Raw genomic sequence first — 11,560 nt, forward strand, 5'->3', positions numbered from 1 at the left:
GGCGGCTTCGTAGCAGTTTCGGGAGTGCCCACCCAACGTAGACGCCCAGACCATGAATACTACTGTCAGGCCTACATCCTGCACATGTTTACGTATGTTCTCTTCCTTGACGGCACTGGAGAAACGGCATCCTGGATGTACATCCTGTGCCTTTGGAACTGGGAGGATGCCGGCAATAGGTGGGGCTCGGGTTATCTTGCCGTTCCTGATTACGCATTGAGTGAGTTGCCGTCGTCTAGCGGCGCGCACGCTATAATGTCAGGGTGCGATCACAACTGTTCTAGGTAATAAAGCAAAGTTGTACAAGTTTTCCACTATGTTCAATGTTTTTCTTAAACAAAAGTGATTAGCATGCAAAGTTCACTCTTTTTTTGCAGATTTGGATGTGGGAGAGGCTTCTAGTTGGAGACCGCATCAGCTTGATCCCCCACAACCTTGGTTTCCTCAAGGAGACGCAGTTGTCGCCCCTACCATGGCACACCTCTACGAGCGAGCCCACGGAACTTACCATGTGTCACGCCACACGTACATCAGCTTCACCAACGAGCTGGACACCCTTTGCCATAGCATGTAAGTTTCCCACCCTTTTGGCCTAATCGAGGATATGTGCACAAATTGAGCGTCGACTAGTTGATGACGACGTTGTGTACAGGTTGAATGGCGCCATATCGGTGGAGGCAAGTCACGGATTAACTTGAGCTCCTTGTGCAGCATGGCAGACGAGGACGTCTGGATGATGAGGACCCCCTTATTTATTTCTATGTAGTGGAGTACCATCTCCCTCACCGTGTAGCACGACAGTTTGGTAGGCTGCGGCCTTCTCCGCCCGAGGATTTCTCCACCGGTTGGCAGCTCCACAAGTATGTAACATGCAATATTTTGTTCGTTTCACATGAATGAATCATTGAGTAGGCCTTCATATTGCCGCTATGGTGTAAAATTTGCAGGTTCAGCAAACAAAAAAAGAAGATCACCAACTGGCAGCTGGAGCACCAGCACTACATTGATGAGTGGATGTTGATGGAGCAGAACAACATGGGCATCCACACCATCCATCATGACAAGGCATTCGATGATTACCTTGTTTGGCTTGGTCAACGAACAAGGCTTCAATTGAGGCCTGCTTGGACGGAGCAAGACATTGCTGACATTGCGAGAGATGAGGGCAACAACCCATATGACCAAGCTACCGAGAAGGCAGGCAAGTTGAGATCGCCCCTACGTTAGCTAGAGCTGTAAGTGATACAACTATTTCCATCTTGAGGTCTTTACTGTGATGGAGACTTAAATTCTTGTTTTTGTTGCATAGAGCACGGAGATAATGAGGACAGTGGCCAGCAAGGAAGGGCATTGATGATTCTATGGGCGATCTGATGAGGCCTCCATGTTACGACACACATTCAGGTAGTCTCCTATCATTCAGTTGATGTTACATCTTTATATAGTTTTGGACCAACCCCACTTACTAATAGTGCTTTCAAAATGCAGCGTGCCATGCATCCTCGAAAGGTAGCTGCACGCCTTGGATGTAGACATGCCCCGAATGTGGCGTCCCACAACAGCTTGGTGCTAGACCTTCTACTGCACATGTTGGAGGGACTTCATCTTCACATGGTGCACATGTTGGGGGACTTCTTCTTCACATGGTGCAGACTAGTGCAGAGGGTGGTCAAGGACATGGTCCTTATGATGATGAAGGAGAAACCAGGGAGAAGATGATGAAGGACAGGGAGAGTACTATGAGCATGAGTATGATGAGATTGGCATGTCCCAGCTTGAAGATGCACCCAAGGAACTCAAGGCCCCTCCGGTTCTGGACGTCCACAGAGGACGCTCAGACCAGTGGACAGGTACACTCCAGGTACCTATCCGTTTGGGGGGGAAAGCGTTACGCTCGCCGTCCATGTTAAGGTACATCTTTTGATATGGTAATCATGATACTTAGCTCAGATTTTAGCAAACACCAAATAGCTATGTGAAGGTAGTCTCATTAATGGTTTCTAACTTAGCTCAATATCCGCTAAAAGTTGTGAAAATGGACTACTGTAGGAAAAAAGAGAGACAAGGAGAAAATGATGGAGCATTAGACAAGGAGCGAGCTAAAAGATCCAAAGACTTCATATGCTTTTTTGTGCATGGACTATGTATGCATTGGACCTTATGTAATGCACTATGTATGGACCTTGTACTATGTTTGGACTATGTTGGATGATTGATGAAGCATATGTATGGACTATGTATGGATGTTGAATGTGTTGGACTATGTTGGATGTTGAATGTGTTGGACCTTATGTATGTATGGATGTTGAATGAATGTGTATGTCGGTGTGGTCATTTGTTATGTGAAATTCTGTATGCTCATGTATTCTGTATGTGTATTCTGTGTATTATGTGTTATGTGTATGCTCAGTTCATTTTTTTGGTGAACCCAGGAGCTCGGCGTCAATTGAACACATGTCGAGGGTGGGCACCTCGGCGTTTAGTCAATTGACGCCGACCCCTGGTGCATACTAGAATCCTTTGCCTCGAAGCGACGAGGTGCCCAAGCTCGGGTTCTTAAATTGACGTCGAGCCATTAATCTCGGTGTGAAAATATTAAACACCGAGGTAGGCGGTGGGCTGACCCGATGACCCGTGGCCCAAACGTCAGCGTGGCTCGACTCGTGCCTAGCTGTCCGATCTCGGCATGGGCCGACTCGCGCCAGGTTTTGGCCCAAACCTGCGTGGGCCGTGGTGATCCAAACCCTAGGGTTGGCGTGGGCCGACTCGACGTCGAGCCTCAGCCCAACACTTCACGTAAATGACCGAGGCCAAACCTAGGGTTGTGTGGGCCGAATCAACGCCATGGTCTACCTCGACGTCGTCCGACTTGACGTCGAGCCTAAAATCATAAAAAGAAAGAATAAAGTATTGAAGATAGAGGTGCTTCTAAACCTTTGGTATAGGTTGAAATCCTATTTGCATGATTCAAATGAAAAAATCTTTCTCAACGATTCCTCTTCTACTAACACGAGTATACTAATAAGAGTAGACACGCTATATTATGTTTGTTCCTGCAGGAAAAACCGAAGGTTGGTTCGATTTCAATCCCCTATTTTTAGAGAGAGTCAAATCTTTTTTTCAGTTTGGGAATCAACCATAGTACATGAAACTTAGAGATAGGTAAACTGCAATTTATGAAATAGCGAATGCACACGATTACACTCACATCAAAACTAACAATGGCATGTCGCAAACTAAACCTAGCATGCCTTAGGGGATTGAAAAAACAAGTGATATAGACGTTGCAAAGGTACTACGATTACACACTCACATGAAAACTAACAATGGCATGTTGCAAACTAAACCTAGCATGCCTTAGGAGATTGAAAAGAACAACTCATACAAGCATTCCACATTCGGATTGACTAACAAAGGTTGGTCCTAATAATGCTCCCACATATTGAACTGAGTTGCGCCTTCCCCATAGTATCCTCCAGTTGACGGCGGCGGGTGGCGGTGGCGGTGGAGAAGGAGGCCCGTGCTTCTTATGGTACGGCACTGGCAGTACGGATTATTGCATAGTGCCTTCTCTGCATCATTGTTGTTGTCGTCGTCCGACTTGTCCCTGTTACCACTTCTAGGGCCATACTCTAGGTCAAAGATGCATCCCTATAGATATGTGATGTACTGTTGATGGGGATAGATAGGAGGAGGGTCGACCCATCTAGTGAAGCCACAGTTATCTGGACAGCTTGAATCCTAAAAACCCATCTACCAATAAGTACTACTAAAACCAAATGCAAATCTAAAAAAGGAGAGAGTTCAAAGGAAATACAAATCCTCGCGGGCATCTGAAGAAACGACGGCCTCCACCGTCACAGTCGTTGTACATCTGCACAACGCAATCCAAACGTGGCGGCATTTTTGGCCAATCTTCAATGCGCTTGTTGTATGATGATAAGAGGTCTCTCACGGGTGAGTCACTCTTCCTCTCCAAAGGAAATTCCTCTATTGGCTCTTCAAAAGAATTAGGACCCAGAGAACCCTCCCACACAATCGGAGGTCCCTTCCTCACCCCCTTTCCTCTCCCTCCGCCAAAACCCTTTTCCACTCGAGGAACCTCCGCTCGACATTTCCTAAACTAAACCAGAAAACAAGTTGTGTGGATGTGGAGCAAGACATGGACCACTATATATAGAGATGAAAGGCAGGTTCACCATGAATGCTACTTGACAAAAAAACTTGTGTGCGTACTCATTTATTGAATCTGCAAAGGCTAGATGCTTCATCTGAAAAGCTCACAACCATGACCGGCCATTTCATCTGAAAAGGCTACACCTGTGTTTTGTCACTTCATCTAAATGCAGTACATCACTCTGATATTAATTCACTGCGTATACGGATACAACAGTAAATGAATCTAGGCTTTTCAGTGAGTTTTCAAATAGATTTTTCATTGACTGCAACAGTACTTGTAGCCCTTTCAGTGACTGCAAATAGCACAAGTAGCCTTTTCAGTGATACAAACAGTAGCACTATAGTCCTAGGATAGTTAACGAAGTACAGGGCATAAGACATCTGAAATAAAAGCATAGTGCATTACAATATAATAAAAAAAGTCTAGGGAATAAGTTCATCTAAAATAAAAGCAGAGTGCATTACAACATAGTAAAAAAAGTTCAGGGCTACACGACATCGCTCATGAATAAACCAAATACCTACTGAGTGCAACAAGGCCACTTTTCCTTCCTCTAGGCATCGGGATTCTCCTCCATCGCTACCTTCGCTCGGCGCATACGCTCAAGCATCTTCTCCCTCTCCGCCCTGTACGCAGCAACACGCCTCCTTTTCTCCTCTTCCTTATGCTCCTTTTCTATAGCCTCCTGTCTGTGTCTCTGCTCAAACCTCTCCTTAACCTCCGCATCCCACTCCTTCAGGCCTTCTAGATGCTGCTTGTCCGACTCTTTGATCTCAGTGTCAATCCACTACTCAAAGTCACACAGTGGTGGAACGGTTTGCAAGAAAAACAAATTGTTACAAAATAAATAAATAAGCAATACTTAATATCACAAGAAAATTAATTAACACAATAAAAATTCCTCACAATCGATGCACAGCGCTGTTGCTTTGTAGGTTCCCATGCATAATTGGGACACATCCAGTACCTCTGTCTATATGTTTCCTCATCTTCAGAGATGTCTACCTTGCAAGGATCACCACAAAAGCACATGGGTCGAGGAACACCTTCAGGGAGAGGCTTTAGGTCGTAGGGATTTGCCCTCTGGCGACCATAGTTACAATTGAAAGAATTTAGTCATATTAACGGAGAATCAAACCTAAACGTAAGGTTTTCTATTTGTTGCACAAATAATGAATAAACATTGGGATTACCTTGGAATACGAGCTTTACCACGCCTTAGCATCCTAACATTATATAGAAAAAAATCAATCCAAAGTACCTTGCAACGAATGTAAAGCTACTAACACTAAATCACCATACCTCCCAAATAAGTTTTTCATTACAAACCCTAAGTAAATTTGAATCCCAACAAATACAAAATTTAACTCAATGATTATAAACCAGAACATATACAACAACAGCAACAACAACCATACATTTGGGTCATTCAATCATTTGAACCACCATACATTGCATGAATGACATGAACATGAACCAAACCTATAATGCCAAGTTAAAAAAACACAAACGACCGAATCTAAATGGATGAAATGAAAGAGGGGAAAGAAGAGTACCTTGGCAAAACCCTCGATCTGGCCTCCCAAGAGCTGGATTTAGGATTTAGGGTTCGTGGGAAGAGAGAGGGAGTGGGAAATAGCCACCTGTTGATTCTGAATGGAGGAAGGAGGAAGAAGGGGGCCACGGCGTGGCCTCAACTGACCGAACCTCGGCATTGAGTCAGGCCGCGCCGAGGTTAGCGTCTCGGCGTCAGCTGATCGCACGCCGACCTTTTGGCCCACGAAGCGTTGTTGGGCCGCCTGGGCCGCGCGCCGGATGGTGCCAAGAGCTCGGCGTGACTCCCCACCGCGTCGAAGTTAGGCCTGTGACGTTGGCTGACACGACGCCGACGTACTGGGCCCCATGCGCCAGCCCCGGAGTCGTCGGTGACGTGGCAAGGACTTGGCATCGTGTCAGTCAACGCCGACCTTCGTACCTCGGCGTGATTTCCTAAGACGCTTAAAAATGGTCTATTTGTAGCAAAAGTTTTGGCAGTGATCTTTTTGTAAAAAATGTTTTAAAAAGGGACCAAAATGCAAAAATTCCACGCATCTTGCTCGGCGAGGTCAAGTTGTTGGATCCCAAGAGCCTGAAGATTTAGAGCAAGACTGTCTCCAATAAATGATTCATATGGACATCTAAACCCAAAATGGATAGTAGGAGACCTAAAATCAGCTTTCAACAGAGTACCTATACGGGAGGTCTATTTTAGGTTGTCTGAGAGGCACAACCCAAATATAAGTATTCTCTTTTAGGTCCTGTTATTGGAGAGGACGTCGAATGGGTATTGAACCCTTTGACTGTAACGCTACCCAAACGTTAAATGAATCTTGTATTTTAGGTATTATCATTGGAGATAGTCTTTCTGGTGCCGTCCCGAAGACTCTGGAGAAGTGTGTGTGCAGGGTGCTCTCCATGCCTTCATGCTCAGTGACGACATGACCGTCGATCGTGAGCGCTGGAATGTAATTTCTCCGCTTCCTGACCCTTGCAATCAGGTGGAAGTAGGCTGTGTTGGCATCCCCCTCGCTTAGCTGCCTGACACGGGACCTTTGCCTTGCCATGGTCCGTTCCAATGAGGAAAGGCCGAGGCATCGCATTTTTAAGGCCTCGTTCGCTTCGCTAAAAAAAACCAAAATACTGTTCCGGTTGATTTGTTGTGAGAGAAAAATATTGTTTCGATTGAAAAAAAAAATAAGTTAAAAAGTACGGATTAAGAGAAGCAAACATGGCCTTATTCTCTTGCGTAGTTCGCCCACGTGCTCAGGCAGCTGTCTAGTTTCTTGTGCTCTGTCTAGCTGGAGTACAGGCTCTCTAGCCATGAGCAGCTGCTCCCTGATCCCTCCGATCTTGGTGGCTGACCATCTTTGCAACTCGCGCACCAACGTGCGTAACATAATGTCGAGCCGCGTAATGGGGCAACGATGTGCCGACCGCGTCCATGCTGCGGATACCGTGTCCAGGTAGTCATGGAATTTTGGCAAGAAGATTTCGAAGTGGAAACGTGCCTTTGACATAGCTCCCAGGCAGGTGTGCAGCAGGAGCGGACAGTGGTCCGAGGCATCGGAGCCGAGGCCGCGCAGGTGCGAACTGGGGAACAACTCGTCCCAGTCTACGGATACCAGTACTCAGTCGAGGCGGACGAGCGCGGTGCATTGCATTTAGCCTGGATTTGGATCGTTGGCTCGATTTGGGTGTACATGCTGCTTTCGGCAACTTGCAGATTTCATCAGTCATACCGCTTCTGAAATCTGAACTAGTACTACCATTTCTGGTCCAGTGAAACTATTGTGCATTTGTGCGTTGCAAAAAAACCACTTTTACAAATTGCAAGACTTTTTCCCAGATTTGGTAATCTCAGTTCTTCTCTACAATTAGTTTAGCTCTCGCATGCCCCGCCTCAATCCTATACTGCTCGCCTACCCCAAAGTGCGCCATCAAGAACCAAACGACCGTGAGCAGCTCGCCACCGGCGCTCAGCTGCTTGGCGTGGAAGTTGCTCCGGCACTTGTTCGCGGCGTAGCAGAGCATCTCCACCCACACCACGCGGATGACGCGCCACCGCTTGTGCGGCTGCAGCTCCAGCAGCGACTTGGCTAGCCGGCACGCGTCGAACAGCGCGGACTTGCTTCGGTCGCCCTTCACGTCCCTCGGCGCGATCTCGGCGTTCACGTCGAGCACCATCCTCGCCGCGGCCCTCGCGTCTGGGTGTGCCATCTCTGCCCGCGCGAAGAAGTTCTTGGCCTCCGCGCAGGTGTCGCCGAACCGGATCTGCCCGATGCCCGCGGTCAGCATGAAGGGGCGCGCGACGAGCAGGAAAAGCATGTAGTTCGATATCGCCCGGCTGATATCAACGTAATGAGAGATCTTGGCGGCGTTGTCGCCGTCGCCATCCTCTGAGTGGAAGCAGAGGTCTGTGGCTATATGCCAAAGGAGGATGCTCTCGTCGAACTCCACCTCCACGCTCCAGCCGAGCTCCTTGTAATAGCCCTTGCACTGCAGAGCCCACTGGCCCCTGTGGTTGCTGAACTTGCGGTAACTCTCGGCGTCCACGATGCTCACCGTCTTATCCTTGAGCTCCCTGAAGACCAAGACCTTGAGCTCCGGTGACACGTCGATGTGCCGGATGTGCAGCCAGCTGTCCCAGTGTACTTTGAGACCGAGGACGCTCAAGACCTTGGTGAGCATGGTTGGTTTGTCCAGGAGGCAGAAGCTGATGAGATTGTGCTGGGCCATCAAATTGGACCACTTCGCCCGGCTTTCCGGCCGGAAATACTGAATGCTCCGGAACACCAGGCTGCCCAGTGACCGGCAGTTGCAGTCTTGCAGAGCGGCATATGTCCAGTAGGATATAAGCATCATCCCAATGGCATACACCTCCAGGCAAAGCGCTCCTCCAAACAAAATATTAGTGATGCAGACATCGATGCGGTTGTATGATTTGTGTTTACCCTTGTCAAGCACGTTGAAGAGGATGCAGGCCGTAGACGTCGAGAGGAGCGTCAGACACCGGAACAGGCGGCCGTACCAGGTGTGTATCACTGCCGCCTTGGAGTGAAGGGTGTCGTACATGAGCGACAGCTCGATCTCGATGATCTTGTACGCCTGCTCTGGCGTGAGCCGCAGGAACGTGGCCTGGCTCCGTGTGCGCTCCTGGAAGCTGAGGATGAGGTTGACGAAGAGTCGCTTGAAGATGACAAAGAAGTGGCTCGCTTCGGTGATGACCGTCGTGTAGGGCACGCTCTCCTCTGCGACGGCCACGGTCACGGCAGCGGCAGCCTCCGCGCGCCGCTCCTGCTCGATGACGATCTCCGCGTCGAGCCCCGCCTCACGCGTGAACCGGTACTCCTCCATGAACTTGGCGTAGTTGGGGCCCGGATCCGGCGTCGTGACCATGCTGCTCCGCAGATTGTCCATGCTCGCGCACTTGAGCGCCCATGTCCTCTCGGCGTACTTGACGATACCACTCAAGAACATGAACACGGCGGGGACTAGGACGTTGGTGCCAGGGTGCGACTTGGTGAAGACATACACGGCGAGGGCAACCTGTTAGGCGTACGTGCCAAGAGACGGAAGCCTCGTTAGCTTGAGTCTGCCGGCCGGGCGCAGGGCAGAAATTTTTTGGAAGCACGCATGTGGCATGGCCCGTCGCGTATGTCGTACCTGGGTGAGGAGGCTGAGCAGGTGGCGCTTCCAGAGCTCGTTGTCTTCGGTGGAGAAGGCGGTGATGGTGTCCTGTCCGCCGAGGTGGAGGAGGAGGAACGGAGCCCAGAAGGCCTGGATGCGGTGGGTGCGCTCGAAGGACTGTGGGTCGACGTCGACGCCCTTGGGCACGCGCATCTGGGAGAGGTACCCGAGCGCGTAGATGGCGATGGAGTCCGCGAGCAGGTAGGCCAGCCATAGAAGCAGGCTCAGCACGGCGGAGACGTTACGCTTGCGGATGCCGGCGGAGAAGAGGAGGAACACCTGGAGGGCGAGGCTGGTGAGCACAAGCATGCGGATCTCCCACTCGTTCCATGTTGCCAGCAAGCTGTATGTCCAGTTCGCATCCATTGTTGATTCTTGATTGCTGCCTGCCTCCGTCCTTTGCCTTTTTTGGGGGAAAAAGGAAGATTTTATTCCCATCCCAAGATCAGTACATCGAGGTCCGTCCTTTGCCTAACTGTCCAAAGAAATCAAGTCGTCTCTGGGGTCAACGCTAGTGAGTGGTGACCACCGGGCGACCGCCGATGTGGCCATGGCTTGTCCTGAGTCAGTCTCCGTTTTACTGGCTACGCGTTTTGCGATCACTGGATTGAGCTGCTACGCCAAGTCGCTATTCTCGGCGCTTGTCCGAAGAAATGGCTGAATAATCGTCTCCTCTGTCCTCTCTAGGCTCTCTACAAGCCACACTCCTGAAGCTGAAGAGAAAGGCCGACGTCATCGATGGCCGTGGAAGTCGTCCAGTTTCTTGTGAAGAAGTTCGTGGATAGCTTCACCGAGGAGGCAGCGGACGGAGAGGCGGAGCTCCCTTTCAGAGCCCAATTCCACGACATGAGGGCCCAGCTGGAGAAGGCGGCCGTTTCTCCCTCCAACGCCGATGAGCTCCGGGAGTGCCTCTACGAACTCAACGACTTGCTCGCCGAGTGCCGCAGGCTCGCCAACCGACCTAACCATCAGCGGTGGTGCTTTGCCCAGTCCGACGCTTGGCGCTTCCCCAAGACCAAGAAGAGGGTGACCGCGGTCAGGCGCAGGGTCCTCCAGTGCGTCGAGAACGACTCCGGTGGCAACGCTGCGGCGTCGCAGGAGGACTCCGCCGCCGCCGCCGCGGGGTTGGACCGCTGGACGACGTCTTGGCTCGAACGGAGCAGGATCCACGGGTTCGACCAGCAGCTCGCGGAGCTGGAGTCCATGGCGTTCAGGGACTGCGGCGCGGGGAGGCTTAACGGCGTTGGCATCGTCGGCATGGGCGGCATCGGGAAGACCGCGCTCGCGCAGCTCCTGTTCAGCAGCCCGCGCGCTAAAGGCCGCTTCTTCCCCAGGATATGGATGTGCATGTCGCGCACCGCCTCTGCAGGAGCAGACAGGCGCAAGGAGGTTTTGCAGGGCATGCTCATGGCGCTTGGACACGAGGAGGATGCCATCCTGTCCATAGATGGCAGCGATAGCCTGGCAGAGCTGGTGATCGCCGTCCACGAACAGCTCAAGGGGAAGAGGTTCCTCGTAGTGTTCGACGACGTGTGGCACATCGACAGCTGGTACGCTGACGTCGTTGGCCGCCAGAACGCCCCGGGGAGAACCGACGACTGGTCGGAACGCCTCGCGTTCGCACTGCCCAAAGAGAGAGGTGGCCTGGTGGTCGTCACCAGCCGGCTGGAGAAGGCGGCAGAGGCGATGGTGGGGAAGAGCTGCTTGTCCCATGTGCGGCCATTGGCCGACAGCGAGAGCTGCTGGGCAATTTTCACGGATGCTCTTTCCCAGTCCCAGGAGAAAATGACGCTCGATCTTGCCACTGTTAACAATTTGAAGCAGGAGATCCTTGAAACCTGTGGCGGGCTTCCATCGGCAGCCAAGACAATGGGAGACATCTTCGCAACCAGCAGCGTTTCGCCACCTGCATCGACATCTACTAGCCAGGAACTCGGCAAGAGTGACCATATCATCACTGGTCACTGCTAGGTAACAGCGGAAGTCTGAAATAGGCAACACATATGTGTCAGTGTGTGGTACATCCATTTGTAGCTTATCGGGTAATAATGAATAGTGACTTCAAGAATCCTCTCGTCTGTTTGAATTGCGGGAAAAATTCTCTGTTCCTACGTTTTTAATGTGAAATTGAACTGATTCTGAGTGTGTTTGGTA

The 11,560-nt window shown here is 50.5% G+C and overlaps 2 protein-coding genes across 2 annotated transcripts; one reads left to right on the forward strand and one right to left on the reverse strand.

The window, feature by feature from the left end:
* Positions 1 to 7,321: 7,321 nt before the first annotated feature.
* LOC136459252 (uncharacterized) lies at positions 7,322 to 10,140 on the reverse strand. Its single transcript, XM_066459128.1, has 2 exons — positions 9,383 to 10,140; positions 7,322 to 9,265 (listed from the first exon to the last, which is right to left on the reverse strand). Exons 1-2 carry the CDS (start codon positions 9,842 to 9,844, stop codon positions 7,577 to 7,579), a joined length of 2,151 nt encoding a protein of 716 aa, XP_066315225.1. The 5' UTR covers positions 9,845 to 10,140; the 3' UTR covers positions 7,322 to 7,576.
* On the forward strand, positions 9,593 to 11,509 carry LOC136459253 (probable disease resistance protein At5g45440). The gene is made up of 2 exons (XM_066459129.1): positions 9,593 to 9,701; positions 10,094 to 11,509. The coding sequence occupies exon 2, from the start codon at positions 10,145 to 10,147 to the stop codon at positions 11,375 to 11,377; it is 1,233 nt and encodes a 410-aa protein (XP_066315226.1). The 5' UTR covers positions 9,593 to 9,701; positions 10,094 to 10,144; the 3' UTR covers positions 11,378 to 11,509.
* The last annotated feature ends 51 nt before the right edge of the window (positions 11,510 to 11,560 follow it).

Source organism: Miscanthus floridulus, chromosome 6, assembly GCF_019320115.1.
Source record: "Miscanthus floridulus cultivar M001 chromosome 6, ASM1932011v1, whole genome shotgun sequence".
NCBI classification, from domain to species: domain Eukaryota; kingdom Viridiplantae; phylum Streptophyta; class Magnoliopsida; order Poales; family Poaceae; genus Miscanthus; species Miscanthus floridulus.

Excerpts from the sequence above, each read along its gene's own strand:
- LOC136459252 (XM_066459128.1), bottom strand. The coding sequence starts at position 9,844 with ATGGGAATAAAATCTTCCTTTTTCCCCCAAAAAAGGCAAAGGACGGAG. Across the intron at positions 9,266-9,382 it reads TGCTCAGCCTCCTCACCCAG|GTTGCCCTCGCCGTGTATGT; the intron begins GTACGACATACG and ends TACGCCTAACAG.
- LOC136459253 (XM_066459129.1), top strand. The coding sequence starts at position 10,145 with ATGGCCGTGGAAGTCGTCCAGTTTCTTGTGAAGAAGTTCGTGGATAGC.